This window comes from Antechinus flavipes, chromosome 4 (assembly GCF_016432865.1).
Source record: "Antechinus flavipes isolate AdamAnt ecotype Samford, QLD, Australia chromosome 4, AdamAnt_v2, whole genome shotgun sequence".
In the NCBI taxonomy this organism is placed as follows: Eukaryota; Metazoa; Chordata; class Mammalia; order Dasyuromorphia; family Dasyuridae; genus Antechinus; species Antechinus flavipes.
The window spans coordinates 173,057,976-173,078,041 of NC_067401.1; the positions used below are offsets into that span (position 1 = coordinate 173,057,976).

At 36.2% G+C, this 20,066-nt stretch overlaps 1 protein-coding gene across 1 annotated transcript in view; it reads right to left on the reverse strand.

Moving 5' to 3' along the window:
* Positions 1–513, reverse strand: part of SEPTIN9 (septin 9) — a 324,173-nt gene extending 323,660 nt beyond the window's left edge. Inside the window, exon 1 of the mRNA XM_051995517.1 lies at positions 461–513. Coding sequence (XP_051851477.1) covers positions 461–509 — 49 coding nt within the window. The 5' untranslated portion in view covers positions 510–513. The remainder of the gene's footprint in view (positions 1–460) is intronic.
* Positions 514–20,066: the final 19,553 nt, after the last annotated feature.

Consider the following 20,066-nt stretch of genomic DNA (forward strand, 5'->3'; position numbering starts at 1 on the left):
TATGTTTGTAGGCAATAGGGAAAGAATCAATAAATTAGAAAACAGTGAAGATTAGAGAAATAGGTGGGGAAGATGGAGGAGCTACTCTACTGGACATTATGGAAAAGTTTGGATTCAGAGACACTTACAAAAGGGTTGATTGTCTCTGAAAAGAAGGGATTTTCAAAAAAGAGATTGGAGAATATATCTGGAATTGTGAGAAATACAGTAAAACAGCAAGATCACAGTAAAGGGTCTAATTTTCTTTCTTTTTTTGTGATGATAAGAAGTAATAATGAGAGGGTGATGTGAAAGGCTTGAGAAGAGAAGAGCTAGAAGAACAAATGCTATGAGGAATGGAATAGTAAATAAATTAAAAAGGAACAAAAGGATTGCTTTGCTTGAGTGAAGATCCCATTGAAATTAGATAACATTAATTTGTAAATTAATTGTGACTGAAAATATTACAAAGACATCTTACCTGGGCCAGATATGTCACCAAACCTTCTACGACTAGTGGAGATCTTCATGACTCCTAGAGACAAAAAGGAAATGTCAGAGGTTCATTCCCTCCCAGTAGGAAATGGATACTCAGAATATGCCCTTGCCTTAGTAGTGGCCCAAAATCCAGACTAGGATAAGCCAAAGAATGTCCACTGAGCATCAAAAGACTAGGTCAACTTTAATCCCTTCAAGGATTTGACTCCACAAAGTATGGAATCAAAGCTTCAGTGTCATTCCAGCCTGTGGAATGAAAAAACATGTATTAAGTTCTTACTATATGCCTGGCACTGTGCTGAGCACTAGGGAGAGAACCAATAAAAAACAAGACAGTTCTTGTTCTTAAGGAATTTACTCTCTAAGAGACAACTGAGGTCAGCCAGCGATCTAAGGACAAATGGGTGGGACAAATGGCAAGGTCCAGGATTCCTTGAGGTGCACCATCCGGTCAGATGGCAGCCATCTGATGGTCTGGAGGACATAAACAGAGGGTAAAAAGAAGGTCTGGAGTAACTTAGGATATACTGGCAAGGCAAATGATAAGGGCCAGTGATCTTCTGTTTCATCAGAAGGACTATAGGTAATGATTCCCATGAGTTTTGGGTGGCAGTGTTCAAAGAAAAGTGAAAGGGAAGTCAAGGAGGGAAACCTGCCTCTACTGAAGAAGTTCTTCTCCCTGGATCCCCTGAAAGAGGTGTGAGAACTTTGGGATTTGGGAAAGTGGCAAAGAGAAGCCAAGGCATATCGAAGGATTACTAAGGATTTCCAGATTAGGAAGATATCTACATATACATATATTTCTAAAAAGGCTGGACACAAATCAAATTTATGACTTAAATCTACTTAAATCTGAGACATGATGTGAATAAATTTAAGACATGATGTGAATGTAGCCTCAATCTCAAAGGCTTTACCAGTAGAGTGCAAATTCTGGCAGGCTCTATTAAATTGAAAAGGATTAAAATCCAATCACCAGATCCTGATGATAGTCTACACCACAAGGTAGTGTGGATTTGGCCACAACAATTCAAGAAGACTATTTACTAAGGACTGGAAGTAAAAGGGGTTTCAGTGTATCAGTGAAGAAAATACCCACATCCTCAAAATAATTAATAAAGTTGCCATTTGTATTAGTGTTTTGTCAACATTTTCTCATTAGTCTCACCAAAAAGCCAAGCAAGGAAGATAAGAGCAGTGACTTGTCCACAGCTACAGAACTGGTAAATTAATTAAATGGGGAAGAATTCAAATACTGTCAAGCCCCAAACAATCAATTCTGCATATTGCCGGTCCCATTTGAGTACTGGGTACATCAGATTTTAAATGCTCTAGGAGAAATTGAAAGTAAAGAAACCTAGAGCAACTTTTGTTTTTTTTAAAAATAACTTTTGCTACTTCATTCTTTTTGTCTTTATATAAGTCATTTCCTATTCCACTCTAGCTCAAATACTTACAATTCACCACTTTGTCAGTTAGTTGAACAGTTTGTCTATAGGTCAGAAAAGGAGAAAAAAGGAGGAGACAGGAAAAGAGCCACCCAGTGGAGGGAAAGGGCTGGCATGTGGTTCAAGAGAATGAGGGAACATAAGAGGAGGAAGAATACCTGCACAAGGGACTTGGTATCAGAGGAAACAGACAGAACACCTACATCAGACATGAAGGCATGTGGGTAGAGTGGGGCAAAGAGACAAAAATCTTCTCTGAGAGGCACCAGAATTGCTATGGTCTCCTTCTTCTATTTCTCTGCTTTCACTTGAAGGTTTTGGGGAATTTTTTTGGTAGGGGGAAGGGGAGTTGGTAGAAGGATAGGAGGCTAAGAGCTAAGCAGAGGGACAAGAACCATGAGAAAGAGAGTACCTTACTGTAAAGATAACAAGAATGGTGGGTTGTTTTTGGATCGGTTGGTTAATTGTGGGTTTGGGGTTTGATTTTTTTTTTTTTTAATGCTTTTTTTTTCAGAATTCTTAGGCAATTTTGCATAATACAAATTTCCTTGAAGAACTATCTGTACTCAAAAAACAACAACAAACCACCAAACAAACAAACAAAAAACTTTTAAGCAAAAACCTCCCAAACAGAAACCTTTTTAGATCATGCATAAATATCTTCTAATAGTTTCTTATCTGTCAAGAAAGAAGAATGTGTCATAATCTCTTCTCCTGGATCTTCATTAGTTTTTCTGTCATTTAAAATTCCACTGCCATGAAAAATTTCTATGTACAAACAAGAAGTATACAAGATAAATTCAAGATAATCAAAAGAGGGAAAGTCCTGGCATTAAAGGCAATTCTTATAAAAAGTGGAATTTAAGCTGGGATTTGAAGGAATCCAGAGAGGGGAGAAATTTGAGATGAAGAAATTCTAGGAACTAATGACAGCCAGGGGAAATAACTGGATTCAAGAGGAGGAGTGTCTTGTGAGAAACAAAAAGAAGATAGTATCACTGGATGGCAGAAGGCAAAGGAAAGTATAAGAAGAATGGAAAGATAGGAAGTCAGGTCATGAAGGGCTTTGAATGCCCTTTTGAATGCCAAATAGAATTAATATTTGATTCTGGAAGCAATCAAGAATAACTGGAGTTGGAAAGAGACAGACAGAGAGAAAGAGAGAGAGAGAGAGAGAGAGAGAGAGAGAGAGAGAGAGAGAGAGAGAGAGAGAGAGAGAGAGACTGGAAAGATGGAGGTTCTCTTAAGTAATATGAAAATTAAGAAGAAGGGAGGAGTTAGGAAGAAAGATAATGAATTCAGTTACTCTGGGTTTGGGAGAGGTTAACTAACTTACCAACGGTCACCCAATCAGTAAGTGTCTAAGGCAAGATTTGAAATCAGGTCTTACTGACTTCAGGTCCTGTGTGCTATCCACTATTGTCAAGCTGGTACAGTGACAATCTAGTCTTGAAAATACAGATTAGTTGTTCTCTTCCTGCTTTTAGGACAGGAAAGAGAAGCTGAGCAGGAAAGATCAAGATTATATGCACATGGCACCGTGCATACTCAGACACTCAGGTTCACACATATACATGCAAGCTTGGCTGGGACTTTTGGTTGGCTTATGGTAGGCAAGTCTAAACATGAGGAATGAAAAGAGATTTCCTACTATGCTAAGCCAACAAGAACATAATTCTGCCTGCCTGAAACAAGTACAAGTTTAGGAGAGGTTGTTTCCTAATGCCAAAATATCTGTAGCTAGGTTATTTTATTCTGGGTCATAAACTAGAAGTTTCCTTACTTATGCGACAAGTGTTATACATCCAATCCACACAGAGAGCAAGAAATACAAAGAACAAAGCAGAGCCCCAAGCTGCTGGGTCCTGAACACAGTGCCAAAAGAACAAAGTGCCAAAGGAAGTGAAGTTAGAAGGAAAGAATAATATTGTATAAAAAGCACTAAATATGAAATCAGAGAACCTGAGCTCAAGATATTGCCATGTCCTCTGAAACTTTAGTTAACTTTAGACAAGTCCCTTTGAAGTGGTAAAATAGGCACCAGGAATACTTTGAGAATAGCAATAGATTTGGGAGAGCATAATTGTAAAAGAATATTATATAAAACTTTGCAACATGGAGCAAAACATCCATCAAAGGTTGTATGGTTTGGTTGTTGAATTATGTGAATAACACACAGGAGTTAGTAAGGAAAAGGGTTTTAACAATTGACAAGAAGAGACAGTAAACTGTTGCTCATTCAACCAAAATATAATGAATTCTGTACTATTAAATATATCCAGTCCAGTCCATTCCAAGTATTTATTAATATTCTACTACAGGAAAAGCACTAATTGCTTTCAGAGTTTATTTTAAATTATAGATTTACCAAGCTTATACCGTGTTTCCCCGATAATAAGACCTATCCCGAAAATAAGCCCTCCCCTTACTGTGTAAGATTCCTCTAAAATAAGCCCTCCCCCAAAAATAAGCCCTATTGAGATTGCTGCTGTAGTGAAGGTGATCCCCTGCACTACACGCTACATTACGGTACCCTCTGTATGCACCGTTCCCCCCTCCCCCTCCCGGGGTGAAACACGCTGCGCTCTAAGCTGCATCCAATCAGAGCTACAGCAGTGAGTGCGTCATCCTGTTCTTCCCCAGTGATTTGCTTGCTGGTGCCATTGAGAGCAGTGCCGCGGAGGAGAGCTGAGGCAGGACAACATAAAAACCCGGTATGTAAGCGGGAGTGAGGGGGCATGATGGAGGATAAAAGGGGCATGATGGAGGATAAAAGAAGAACTCAGGGGGCATGATGGAGGATAAAAGAAGTACACAGCCAGCACTCACTGCGCTAAAGAAATAAAATACTTCCTTGCAGAGAGAAGAATAGATCAAGTAATGATTCCTGCAAGAATGACTGACTATCTCCAGACTCTTGATATTGCAATAAACAAGCCATTCAAGGACCATTTGCGCATGGAAGTCAATGACTACACTGAAAATATAATGAAAGAAATCAGCGTGGAAACTTTGTGAAGCCCTGTCTGCAAGAAGTCGTGACTTGGGTAAAGAAGTCATGGGATAAAATTACTGACAGCTGTGTCACCAAGGCACTATGAGCAGGTTACCTGGACAAGACATGTTCATTTAAAGAGAGCTATATTGCTGGACATGACAGATTGGGTCCACTTCTTCTGAAGGAATAGAGGCGCAAGACATCCAGGACGGAATTCAAGGTATGGACACTTATGACGATATTGTTGAAGAAGATGACGTAATCATTATTGAATAAAGGTACTTTTTTTTGTTCACATTTACCTGTTTATTAAAATTGCTGTCAATGTTCATTAAAATAAGCCCTCCCCTGAAAATAAGCCCTCTGGTGTTTTTCCTGTCCAAAAAAAATTTAATAAGACAGTGTCTTATTATCGGGGAAACACAGTATTATATTATGCATTTATATGTAAATACACAAATTTACAGATACATGATAATTTGAGGTAGGAGAAAGTATCAATACCTGTCAAGTAAGGAAAGACTTTCTAAGAGGATAAAATATGACCTGAACCTAGGACCTAGGGGTCCTAGGTAGCAGGTAATGTATACTAATTCCTCTCCTATTATTATTAGTTATTATTATTACATTCCAGGCTTGAGAGTCAGCTTTTGCAAAAGTATTGGGGAGGAAATTGTTCAACTGTTTCCAACTCTCCATGACCTCATTTTGGAAGTTTTTTGGAAAAGATACTGGAGTGGTTTGCCATTTCCTTCCCCAATTCATTTCACAGATGAGAAATCTAAGGCAAACAAGGTGAAGTGACTTTCCCAGGCTAATATAGCTAGGAAATGTCTGAGACCACATTTGAACTCAGGAAAAGAAGTATTCCTGATTCCAGGTCCAGTGTTCAGTTAAGTGAATGGCAACAAAATAGCAAATAAATAATGTATCCAGTGCTGAAGAAAGGGATGAGAAGATTACAATGATATAACATGGATTTCCTAAATTCAGAGGATTTGCAATCTATGTGGAGAGACAAAACTGAAGCACCAAAAAAGTTAACTCAAAAAACATAAGGTAGTGTTCTACATTCCAAATAAGGGATATAAATTAGTAAGAGTTCACAGAAGGAAGAGATTAATATGGGCATAAGTGAACCCAGAAAGCTTCATAAATAATATTGGAGTTCACAGCCACAGTCACCTCTAGCTATCATCTTCAACTGCAGACTCCTCAATAGCTCTTAGTAATGGTTTATCTGGATGGAAAGACAAAGTTTTCCAGGATTTCTCTTCACTTTATCCTCTCCCCAAGAGAAATATGATTATTTCTCTCACAATTTTCACTTTGGTCTTTTTCAAAGATGATGGGTAACTCATTCAGTATTTCACCAAAGTTGTATTCTCTGTGTGCCCCACAAAGTCTTTCTATGAAATTTAACTCTCTCCAGGTGAGAGTTAAATTGTCTCTCCCCAAGATTCTATTGTTTCTTAAAGCCAGAAAAAATAATATCCAAGATTTCAGTAAAAAGATTGTTAAAGCTGGTATTACTTATAGAGAGAAGTTTCATTTCTTGCCGCCAGCTCTCAGCAGTAAGGAGGGGCAGGGCAGGTTATGTGCATAACCCTCCTGACTCTATTCTCACTGTAGCATCTGGTTGCTTTTGAGTGCACAGAAGATTTTAGCTTAGATTTATACATCTGCAGGTCCTCATCTGGCCCCTCCTTATCAAGAAGAAAACAACATAAATTGGAAACAACTACCTCCCACTTACTTTTTTCCTTTCTGCAGCCCAGAGAGGAGGGGCCCTTGTTATTCAATCTTTTCTGAAGTGAAGATACTTGCCCTCAAGAACCTACTTGACTCATAGATCTTAACTGATTGCCTTAAGGACCAAAGGTAGGAATGGGAAATGGAGCATATACAGTTATTATTCCCTTGGACCAATAATCTTGCAAGTCCTCAGATCTCTAGGTCTGATTTGGTGAAGTGGCTATAAGAAAGAATACAAAAGTCTTTTTTTGCTAGCAACTAAGAATTTAGTTGAGTGTTTTGCTGTCACTGTTTCCCTAGTAATACCTAAGCCCAGGGCAAGCTTTTCTAGAGATAATTAATGGGTAACCAATTTCACTTAACTTCAAAAATCTCACTAGCTTGAGCTCATTTTGTATCATATTTGGTAATTGGTGAAACTGAAATTGAGAAAAACTAGCATCCCCAAGAGGAAAGAAGCAATTGACCGAAAAGGCTGGAAGCTACTTTTCATTCCACACACCCTCAATTCTAATGGGGCTCTTCAATTCTTCAGACATATTTTTCATCTGAAACAAGGCATATCTAAAGAAACAAGAATAACAACAGCAAGTCATCTGAAGGAATATGGCCTCAATTAAGAAAATTATAAAAGCGAGAAAGAGAGAAAGAGAGAGAAATGAACAGTGCTTAGTTAGCAGTACTGACATGAATCTTGAAACCAGCTTATTCCCTCCTCTTGTTAGGAAATGCTAAAATGCTGGTGCTAGTTACATAATTTCTCTGACTGTGATATTACCAGTTAAAGCAATCACGAAGTGCTCAGACTGCTTTTATTAGCATTTTTAAGATACTTAAGATGGGAAGCCAGGCTTTCCCAGGTTGCCTTTTGTTAGTGTTGTGCCACAGTTCCCTTTTATTGTCCTGACTTAAGTTTCCCTAAATTATACTGCCTCAGTTTCCCTGAATTGTTCTGCCTTAATCCCCCTGGTTTACAACCCCCCTCCTGATCATTAGGACTGATATAATTTAGGGCTAGTTACTCTAAGATTATAAATTAATGTGTAAACTCAAGATAAGGGGGTGTTCAGACTTCCTGGCTCCTAACTCCTCCTAAGTCATCAAGAATTTATAGTCCTACCCCCCCCACCAATCTTTCAGAACCAGATTGATGGTCCCTGCCTGTAGATTCTTGCTCACCAGAGTTTGGACTCCAACCCTTCCCCTGCCTTTGTTTAGCTACCCGAGCTTAGAGATATGTCATTGAGAACTCACATTTCACTGAAGGATGCTTTGGGACATTAGCCCTGGGGGCATCATGCCCCCAGCACAATCTCTCCCTCAGAGAAATCCAAAGAAAATATTAAAAACTCTTTAATCTCTATCTTGCCTCAGTTTCTCCAGTATTACAGTTAGTATCTTCAAGGCAATCTTGCTATCTCAGTATACATCCTTGTTCCTGCCTTTATTTTCCCTCCTCTCTTGAGAACTCCCCAGAGAATTTCCCCTATAAAAGAAGAGCTTATGATGAAGATTTTTGCTAAATCCTTTTCAGGAGTAAGCCCACCATGAGGTAAGTACTTTTCAAAGCATCTTTCCTTTAATGGTGTCTTTCTCCTTACCATAGCTAATTCGGGTTAGTTTGCTAAACTCCTCTATGGATTTAGCTTACTTACATTTCGTGGAATATTTCAATAATGGCTTCTTCAAAGCCCCTTTACTTGCTGATTATATTGCTCTCTCAAATCTATTTCATAATTTACCATTCCTGGTGCCTATTTTACCTTTTCATTTTGTCTGTGAACGAGATAAAATGAGATCTTTCAAGAGAGTTGTGAAAATCGAGTAAGGCTTCATCTATTTCAAAGTTTGAGTAGGCCTGAAGGACTTTAAGGTCAAGGATATACTTAAGTCCCCTTCTTGTTATCCTCCCTATTTCAGCCAAATATGGGCAACTATGTACTTATTGGTCAAGTTCAATTTCTTGGGTAGTTCCCTCGTTTAGAATGTAAGATCCTCAGCCAATAAGGATGAGGGTCAGTGGTGGGAGGGGGAATTTGCGTTAGGGATAAAAGCGCCGACCCTACCCCCTACGGTGCTTCCTCCCTTCGACTGTCTGCTCGATGGTGGGACGCCCGATTCTCGTGAGAATGTAAATAAACTTTGCTTTGCTTCTAGAGATCTATCCAGCTGTTTTATTAATGGTTTCTGACCCACACATCTGTAACCTCTTTTTTTAAATAAAAATATTTTTTGGCAAAGAGAACACCCTTATAGGAATTGGTACTCTGACCCCATCAGTACCAAAGCTCAAACTATACTACAAAAAAGAAATATCAAAACTATTTGGTACTATTGAAAAAGAGAAAACAAAATAATAGAACATATTAGGTGCACAAGATCCACAAACAAATAAACATAATGACATAGAATTTGATCAACCCCAAGAAGCTAACTACTTGGAAAACTGACAAACAGGCTGAAAGATATTAGTTTTTTACTATTACCTCATACCATTAACCACAAAAAACACCAAATGGATACAGGACCTACGTATAAGAGGTTAATAAAAAATTAAAGGAACTTGATAGTTTGAATACAGGTAGACCACTCAGCTGCCAAAGGAAAAATCTAACCTTTTATCAGATGTTAGTTTCTGTTCATTTTTCATTTCTCTCAAAAAGGACCAATACATCAATGATATTTTGACTTGCAAGTGAACTGAATTTAAATTTAAATTAAAAAGGAAGAATTACATAAAGTCATTAGCTTCATTTTCACTTTCTAAGTCATTAAAGTCCAGTGGCAGGACAAAAATCAAATTAACTGTGATAGCCCTGGATGTACTGGGTGACCTTGATATCTTTAATGTGTATTTTAAATGTTCCAGACTCTATTTCAGCTGCTTTACTGATCATTGGTACAAATTGTTCTCATCCTTCTATTCATATGCTTGGGGTAGACATCCCTCTAACCCATCAATGGGTATAAAACCTGTTACTCTCAACCTGGCTTAGCCCATCTGATAGGATAATTTACTGGGATGTGGCCACTGAGCATGCTATCTAGCCTCTCAGAGTCACAGGTAAGAGAGTTGGATGAAGATAGAAGAATAGCTTTGAAAAGGTCTTGGCAAGTCCTCACACCAGAGGTACTAGTCCTCCCTGAATCCCCTATACACCTCTTTGTATTAGAATAATGATCAATGACAAACTATGGTAAATAATATCTTGTCCAAAAAGCTCTCAGGCAATAGGATAGGGAACAATAAGAAAAGGGGTTTCCAATAAAGCCAGTATTTGTGTGGGCAAATCTGGGACCTTTCCATTATATCCAGAAAACTATATAGTCTGCAAGGTTCTATGTTAAAAAGAATAAAGATAGATGATTGTCCTAAAAAAGTCTTAGGGTGAACAAAAAGCATAAGATTGTCAAAAAAAAAAAAAAATCCCTAGGTATTCATAAACATAAAGTTTGGATTTTTGGAGACTTGGGAAATGGCCAGAAATCCCATAGAAGATTCTGACAATTCAGGACTCAGAACCTCAGAGCCCAATCTAACACTAAGAGGTGGAAGTCAAGTCAGGAATCTAGGAAATCTGAACAAGACTAAAGAAGGAATGATCACCCTAAGCAAAAATGCAGCAAGGAAGTGAACTTAGCCCTGGCACAAATAGCAAATTCAGGAATTAAAGTTGCAGAAGTAAGTAAAAACTAAAAGATGCCTATGTATAATATTTTTAAAATGTAGATTTAAAATGTAAAATGGAGAATACCTCAAAAGAAGGAGTAACTTTAAAATCAGAAGTAGAGACTCAAAGGGAATAAATTGGATTTTCCATTGGCTTTGTGAATATCAAGAAGAAATGAAGCAATAGAAAAAATATTCTTCAGGAAAAAAATAGGAAAGAGAATAAGTGGCTTAGAAGAAAATGTAGCAAACCATATTCAAGAAATAGATATTTAGAATAGACCAAAAAGAAAGCTATAAGACAGCAAGAAATGCTCTAAGGGTATGAAAATATGGAGGGTGGATTGAGAAAACAAGCATCAAATAAACCATAATTTTATCTGAAAGGGTCAAATAATTGCATACACATAAACAGTTTGGTATAAAAAGATAATTTTTAAAAAGACATTAAATTCAATAAGGAAACAAGTATAACTGGGAGGGGCATGTTTAAGACAAAGGGTAATACAGAGGGAATAGTCATACAACAAATTTCCTGATGCTGAAGGTAGGATTAAAGAGGGGGAAAGAAAGAAGGGAGGAAAGGGGAGACTTACTTAGAGCCAGATTCTAATCATTTGGAGAATGGCTGAACACACTGTAATATAAAAAATGTATAACACAATATTATTGTCAATACAAAGTTATTATTAAATAAAATAAAATTTAAATTTAAAAATTAAAAAAAATAACACAATATTATTGCATTGTAAGAAACAATGAAAGAGATTATTTCAGAAAATCCCAGGAAGTATAGATTCATACAGAAAGAATTAGACAGAACTAGGAGAACAATTTATATGATGACAATAACATTATAAAGAAAACAGCTCTCAATGACTTCAAGACCCTTGATCAAAGCAATGACCAACCAAGTCTTCAGAACTATTATGATAAAGCATGTTATATAACTTCAAATTGAGGTGATGGATTTAAAGATGGAAAGAAAGAGAACTATATTTTTAGGCTCTGTCATTCTATGGCTTTCCTTTGTTTGATTATGCTAATTTGCTACAAGTGTTTATCCAACACTGTTTTTACTTGTTGAAGAAGGAGGAGGGCAGTGGGAGGGTTAGCAAAAGGAGACAGAGCTCAAAGACTACTGAAAACAATTGTTTTAAGATTTTAAAAAATAGAGAAAATTATAGCAAGACAGCTAGAAAGAAGAACAGACAAGCAGGACAATTTTGAAAGGAATAAGTGAAATTTATGTAATATATGTACACATATGTATATATACACATATATAAAAGCAAATTATTAAAAAAGAGAATCATGGTTTCATATACAATCCTCTTTTTCTGTTCTTTTGTCCATAGGGAAGTGTTCATTTTTTTGTGTGTGAGTTCAGAATAAAAATTGTTTAAATAAAAAGAGTTGTGAATGTTAAACCCTGAATTATAGACTTTGATTAGAGTTGATTGAGGTACCACCTCACACCTATCAGATTAACTAAGATGATAGGAAAAGATAATGATAAATGTTGAAGGCAATGTGGGAAAACTGAAATGGTAATGCATTGTTGGTAGAGCTGTGAATTGATCCATTCATCCTGGAGAGCATTTGGAACTATACCCATCAAACTGGGTATACCTTTTAATCCAGCAGTGTCTCTACTGGGTCTGTATCCCAAAGAAATCACAAACTAGGGAAGAGGACTCTCACATGTGCAAAAAGATTTGTAGCAGCCCTTTTTGTTGTGGCAAGGAACTGGAAATTGAGTGGATGTCCATCAATTAGGAAAGAGTTGAGTAAGTTATGGTATATGAATGTTATGCAATATTGTTTTATAAGAAATGATGAACAAGCTGATTTCAGAAAAGCCTGGAAGGACTCACAAAGAACGGACGCTAAGCAAAGTGAGCAAAACCAAGAGAACATTGTACACAGAAACAACAAGATTATATGATAATCAACTGTGATGGATTTGGTTCTTTTCAACAATAAGATGATTCAAGGCATTTCCTTTAAACTTGTATTAGAAAGTACCATACACATGCAGAAAGAGAACTATGAAGACTGAATGTGGATCTGTTTGGGACAAATAGACCTACCCAAATTGACTACTACAGAGATCACTCATAGAAAGCAGAATTATTTATTAGAATCTTGAGAAGCGGACCCCATCCTGGTCTGCGAGCAAAATTTCACAGCAGGATAGGGCCAGAGCCTTGAATATGCTTACAGCTTTTATACATTTCAGACAAAGAATCTCCAAAATCCCACCCTCTATATATTGTGATTGGTCACATAACTCCACTGTTCTCCTAGTTGGTCAGGAGAATGTAGTAGACAAGATGATATACAGCTTCTTCAACCATAGTCCAGGCCTTATCTAAAATCACGTGACTCCGGAGAAGCTGAAACTGAGACCTATAAGGCTTGATCTACTTTAGAATCTGTAAGTTCTTCACCTTTTCCCACACAGATCAAAGCATAGTATTTTCAGTTTTTATGGTGTCTGTTTGCTTGTTTTTTTTCCCTTTTGACCTAAACTTTTTTTTTTTTTGCTTAGCATGACAAATATGGAAATACGTTTAGAACAATTGTACAAGTTTAACCTACATCAGATTGCTTGATGTTTTGGAAGAGGGAAGGGGAAGAAGAAAGAGAAAAATTTGGAATATAATGTTTTGTGAAGGTGAATAATGAAAAGTATCTTTGCATGTATTTGGAAATATAAAACACCATTAAAATAAATAAGATATTCTAAAAGTTTTCTTTTGTATACATACCCTTTGATCCAGCAGTGTCACTACTAGTCTATATCCCAAAGAGATACTAAAAGAAGGCAAAGAACCCAATGCTTATAGCATTTCTTTTTGTGGTGACAAGGAATTGAAAATTGAGTGGATGTCCATCATTTGGGAAATGACTGAATAAGTTATGGCATATGAATATAATGGAATGTTATTGTTCTATAAGAAATGATGAGCAGGCTAATTTCAGAAAAACCTGGAAGGACTTCTATGAAGTGATGCTAAGTGAAGTGAGCAAAACCAGGAGAACATTGTATATAATAACAAAATTATGTGGTGATCAACTATGAAGGGCTTAGTTCTTTTTAGTAATACAGTAATCCAAGACAATTTCAGTAAACTTGGGATGTAAAATACCATCCACATCCAGAGAAAGAACTATGAAGACTGAATACAGATGGAAGCATATCATTCTCACTTTTTTTCCTTTCCATGGTTTTTCCTTTTTGTTTTGATTTTTCCTTCATAACGTGACTAACATGGAAATATGTTTAAAATGACTGCTATATGGGGAAGGGAAAATGTAGAGAGGAAGAGAGAAAAAAATTGTAATTAAAAATCTTATAAAAATGAATTTTTTTCATTTTTATTTGAAAGTTAAAAACTATCTTTACATGTAATTGAAAAAATAAAATACTATTCAGAAGAAAAATCAGAGTTGAGTAGAAATTTTGAAATGCAAACACAGAAGTAAAGAGGAACTTAGAAAGGTAAAAATTTATTTGAGCAATTGAAAGTAGCTGTATAATGAGAAAATTCTAAAAAGAAAAAACAATATCAATGAAACATTTTAAAACATAAAAAAAGAGAACAGAAGAAAAAATTAGAAAAACAGATTAGCAACAAACATTTGGAATTAATAGAAGGAATTTAGTAACAAAAGGAAGACAAGATATATGTAAGGGTTTCATCTAAATTAAAGGTATTATAAGGGAAGCTTGATGATGCAGTAGGTAGAGCACTAGCCTTGAAGTCAAGAGAATTTGACTTCAAATCTAGCCTCAAATACTAAAGATTTACTAGCTGTATGACCCTGGGCAAATCAGTCTTTTTTTTTTCTTTTTTTTTTTTTTTAATTTTATTTTATTTAATAATAACTTTGTATTGACAGAATCCATGCCAGGATAATTTTTTTATAACATTATCCCTTGCACTCGCTTATGTTTTGTTTTTTCCCCTCCCTCCCCCCACCCCACCCCCCAGATGGCAAGCAGTCCTATATATGTTAAATATGTTGCAGTATATCCTAGATACAATACATATTTGCAGAACCGAACAGTTCTCCCGCTGCACAAGGAGAATTGGATTCAGAAGGTAAAAATAACTCGGGAAGAAAATCAAAAATGCAAATAGTTCACATTCATTTCCCAGTGTTCCTTCTTTGGGTGTAGCTGTTTCTGTCCATCATTTATCCATTGAAACTCAGTTAAGTCTCTTTGTCATAGAAATCCACTTCCATCAGAATACATCCTCATACAATATCGTTGTCAAAGTGTATAATGATCTCCTTGTTCTGCTCATCTCACTTAGTCCATGTAGGTCTCTCCAAGCCTCTCTGTATTCATCCTGCTGGTCATTCCTTACAGAGCAATAATATTCCATAACATTCATATACCACAATTTACCCAGCCATTCTCCAATTGATGGGCATCCATTCATTTTCCAGTTTCTAGCCACTACAAACAGGGCTGCTACAAACATTTTGGCACATACAGGTCCCTTTCCCTTTTTTAGTATCTCTTTGGGGTATAAGCCCAATAGAAACACTGCTGGATCAAAGGGTATGCACAGTTTGATAACTTTTTGGGCATGATTCCAGATTGCTCTCCAGAATGGCTGCATTCGTTCACAACTCCACCAACAATGCATCAGTGTCCCCGTTTTCCCGCATCCCCTCCAACATTCATCATTATTTTTTCCTGTCATCTTAGCCAATCTGACAGGTGTGCAGTGATATCTCAGAGTTGTCTTAATTTGCATTTCTCTGATCAATAGTGATTTGGAACACTCTTTCATGTGAGTGGTAATAGTTTCAATTTCTTCATCTGAAAATTGTCTGTTCATATCCTTTGACCATTTATCAATTGGAGAATGGCTTGATTTTTTATAAATTTGAGTCAGTTCTCTATATATTTTGGAAATGAGGCCTTTATCAGAACCTTTAACTGTGAAGATGTTTTCCCAGTTTGTTGCTTCCCTTCTAATTTTGTTTGCATTAGTTTTGTTTGTACAAAGGCTTTTTAATTTGATGTAATCAAAATTTTCTATTTTGTGATCAGTAATAGTCTCTAGTTCATCTTTGGTCACAAATTTCTTTCTCCTCCACAAGTCTGAGAGATAAACTATCCTATGTTCCTCTAATTTTTTTATAATCTTGTTCTTTATGCCTAGGTCATGGACCCATTTTGATCTTATCTTGGTATATGGTGTTAAGTGTGGGTCCATGCCTAGTTTCTGCCATACTAATTTCCAGTTATCCTAGCAGTTTTTATCAAATAATGAATTCTTATCCCAAAAGTTAGGATCTTTGGGTTTGTCAAATACTAGATTGCTATAGTTGACTATTCTGTCTTGTGAACCTAACCTTTTCCACTGATCAACTAATCTATTTCTTAGCCAATACCAAATGGTTTTGGTGACTGCTGCTTTATAATATAATTTTAGATCAGGTACAGCTAGGCCACCTTCATTTGATTTTTTTTTCATTAATTCCCTTGAGATTCTCGACTTTTTATTGTTCCATATGAATTTTGTTGTTATTTTTTCTAAATCATTAAAATATTTTCTTGGAAGTCTGATTGGTATAGCACTAAATAAATAGATTAGTTTAGGGAGTATTGTCATCTTTATTATATTCACTCGGCCGATCCAAGAGCACTTAATATTTTTCCAATTATTTAAGTCTGACTTTATTTGTGTGAAAACTTTTTTGTAATTTTGCTCAAATAATTCCTGACTTTCCTTTGGTAGGTAGATTCCCAAATATTTTATGCTATCAACAGTTATTTTGAATGGAATTTCTCTTTGTATCTCTTCCTCTTGGATTTTGTTGGTGGTGTATAAGAATGCTGAGGATTTATGGGGATTTATTTTGTATCCTGCTACTTTGCTAAAATTATGAATTATTTCTAATAGCTTTTTAGTAGAATTTCTGGGTTTTCTAGGTATACCATCATATCATCTGCAAAGAGTGATAGTTTGGTTTCCTCATTGCCTAATTCCTTTAATCTCTTTCTCGACTCTTATTGCAGAGGCTAGTGTTTCTAATACAATATTGAATAATAATGGTGATAGTGGGCAACCTTGCTTCACTCCAGATCTTACTGGGAAAGATTCCAGTTTTTCCCCATTGCATATGATGCTTACTGAAGGTTTTAAATATATGCTCCTGACTATTTTAAGGAAAAGTCCTTTTATTCCTATGCTCTCAAGTGTTTTTATTAGGAATGGCTGTTGGATTTTATCAAATGCTTTTTCTGCATCTATTGAGATGATCATATGGTTTTTGTTTGTTTGGTTGTTGATATAGTCAATTATGTTAATAGTTTTCCTAATAGTGAACCAGCCCTGCATTCCTGGTATAAATCCTACTTGGTCATAGTGTATTATCCTGGGGATGATTTTCTGTAATCTTTTTGCTAATATTTTATTTGAGATTTTAGCATCAATATTCATTAGGGAGATTGGTCTATAATTTTCTTTCTCTGTTTTCAGCCTACCTGGTTTAGGTATCAGTACCATATCTGTGTCATAAAAGGAGTTTGGTAGGACTCCTTCAATCCCTACTTTTTCAAATAGTTTATTTAGCATTGGAGTTAATTGATCTTTAAATGTTTGATAGAATTCAGATGTAAATCCATCTGGTCCTGGGAATTTTTTCTTAGGGAGTTGATTGATAGTTTGTTCTATTTCTTTTTCTGAGATGGGAGTGTTTAGGATATTTACTTCTTCCTTTGTTAGTTTAGGCAAGCTATATTTTTGGAGGTATTCTTCTATTTCATTTAAGTTGTCGAATTTATTGGCGTAAAGTTGGGCAAAGTAACTCCTAATTATTGCTCTAATTTCCTCTTCGTTAGTGGTGAGTTCTCCCTTTTCATTTTTAAGACTAACAATTTGATTTTCCTCTTTCCTTTTTTAAATCAGATTTACTAAGGGTTTGTCTATTTTGTTGATTTTTTCATAGAACCAACTCTTAGTTTTATTAATTAATTCAATAGTTTTTTTACTTTCAATTTTATTGATCTCTCCTTTTATTTTTTGAATTTCAAGCTTAGTGTTTGATTGGGGGTTTTTAATTTGTTCCTTTTCTAGCATTTTTAGTTGCAAGCCCAATTCATTGACCTTCTCTTTCTCTATTTTATACAAATAGGCCTCTAGAGATATGAGATTTCCCCTTATTACCGCTTTGGCTGCATCCCATACATTTTGGTATGATGTCTCATTATTATCGTTTTCTTGGATGAAGTTATTAATTATGTCTATAATTTGCTGTTTCACCCAATCATTCTTTAGTATGAGATTATTTAGTTTCCAATTATTTTTTGGTCTACTTTCCTGTGGCTTTTTATTGAATGTAATTTTCAATGCATCGTGGTCTGAAAAGGATGCATTCACTATTTCTGCCTTACTGCATTTGAGTTTGAGGTTTTTATGTCCTAATATATGGTCAATTTTTGTATAAGTTCCATGAACTGCTGAAAAGAAGGTGTACTCCTTTCTGTCCCCATTACATTTTCTCCAGAGATCTATCATATCTAATTTTTCTAGTATTCTATTTATCTCTTTGACTTCTTTCTTATTTATTTTGTGGTTTGATTTATCTAATTCTGAGTGCAAGGTTGAGATCTCCCACTATTATAGTTTTACTGTCTATTTCTTCTTGCAGCTCTCTTAATTTCTCTTTTAAGCATTTAGATGCTACACTACTTGGTGCATATATGTTTAATATAGATACTGCTTCATTATTCATTCTACCCTTTAGCAAGATATAGTGCCCTTCCTTATCTCTTTTGATTAGATCAATTTTTGCTTTAGCTTGATCTGAGATCAGTATGGCTACCCCTGCTTTTTTGACTTCACCTGAAGCATAGTAGATTTTGCTCCAACCTTTTACCTTTAACCTGCATGTATCACCCCGCTTCAGGTGTGTTTCCTGTAAACAACATATTGTAGGATTCTAGCTTTTAATCCATTCTGCTAACCGCTTCCTCTTTATAGAGGAGTTTACCCCGTTCACATTTATGGTTAAAATGACCAATTCTGTATTACTTGCCATCTTGTTAACCCCGGTTTATGCTTTTCTCCCTTCTTTCCCCTTTCCCCCCTTTCTAGTATTAAGCTTGTGAGCACCACTTGCTTCTCACAGCCCTCCCTTTTTTAGTATCCCTCCCCCCCTTAGAGTTCCTCCCCCTAACTTACCCCTTTCCCTCCCAGTTACCGTATTCCCTTCCACTTAGCTTATTCCTTCCCTTTTCCCTTTTCCCTTCTCACTTTTCAATGAGGTGGGAGAAGTTTCACCATAGATTGAATATGTCTAAAATTTTTCTCTTAATGCCAATTCTGAAAGCAGTAAAATACTCACTATATTCATCCCTCTCCATTCTTTCTCTCAGATATAATAGGTTTTCTTTGCCTCTTCATGAAATGTAGTACCCCCACTTTCCCCTTTTTCTGGTACAATGTCCTTTCCACATCTAGTTTCTAGAACAAGGTATACATCTTTATAGCTGAAATATAGTTCCCAAGATTAATCTTTACCTTTTTAGATTTCTCTTGAGTTCTGTACTTGTAGATCAAATTTTTTGTTAAGTTCTGGCTTTTTCATCAAAAATAGGTGAAATTCGCTTACTTTGTTGAATGTCCATCTTCTTCCCTGGAAAAAGATGCTCATTCTCGCTGGGTAAGTTATTTTTGGTTGCATACCAAGTTCCTTAGCCTTTCGGAATATCATATTCCAGGCCCTTCGATACTTTAATGTGGATGCTGCCAGATCCTGGGTGATCCTTATTGTGGCTCCTTGATACTTGAATTGGGTTTTTCTAGCTGCTTGCAGTATTTTTTCCTTTGCCTGAGGGTTGGCATTTGGCCACTATATTCCTTGGTGTTTTGATTTTAGGATCCCTTTCAGTAGGGGATCGATGAATTCTTTCAATGTCTATTTTACCCTCTGTTTCTATGACTTCTGGGCAGTTCTCTTTGATAATTTCCTGGAAAATAGTGTCCAGGCTCTTTTTTTCATCATACTTTTCTGGGAGTCCAATGATTCTCAGATTGTCTCTCCTGGATCTGTTTTCCAGGTCTGTTGTCTTCCCCAGAAGGTATTTTCTTTTCCATTGTTTGATTTTTTTGGATTTGCTTGACTGATTCTTCTTGTCTCCTCGAGTCATTCACTTCCATTTGTTCGACCCTGATTTTCAGTGAAGTATTTTCTTCACTCACTTTTTTAAGATCTTTTTCTAATTGTCCAATTGAGTTCTTTTGTTCTGTGGAATTTTTTTCCATTTCGCCAATTTTGTTTTTTAGAGAGCTATTTTCTGTTTCCAGTTCACCAATCCTATTTTTCAAGGATTTGATTTCTTTATCCACTTTCTCTTTAACTGAGTGGGATGACTTCTCCAGACTCTTTTGCCAAGCCTCCCTCTCCTTTTGCCAAGTCTCCCTCTCCTTTTGCAAAGCCTCACTCTGCTTTTGCCAAGCCTCCCTCTCCTTTTCCCATTTTTCTTCTAGCTCTCTTGTGAGAGCCTTTTTAATTTCCTCCATGAGATTCATCTGTGCTGAGGAACATATGATCTCCTCCTTTGGGGATTCATCTGGGGACTATTTGTTTTTAGTCTCCTCAGGATTTGGAGTCTGCTCTTTATCTGTATAGAAGCTGTCAAGGGTTAAAGTCTTTTTCAGTTTCTTGCTCATTCTGTCTAATA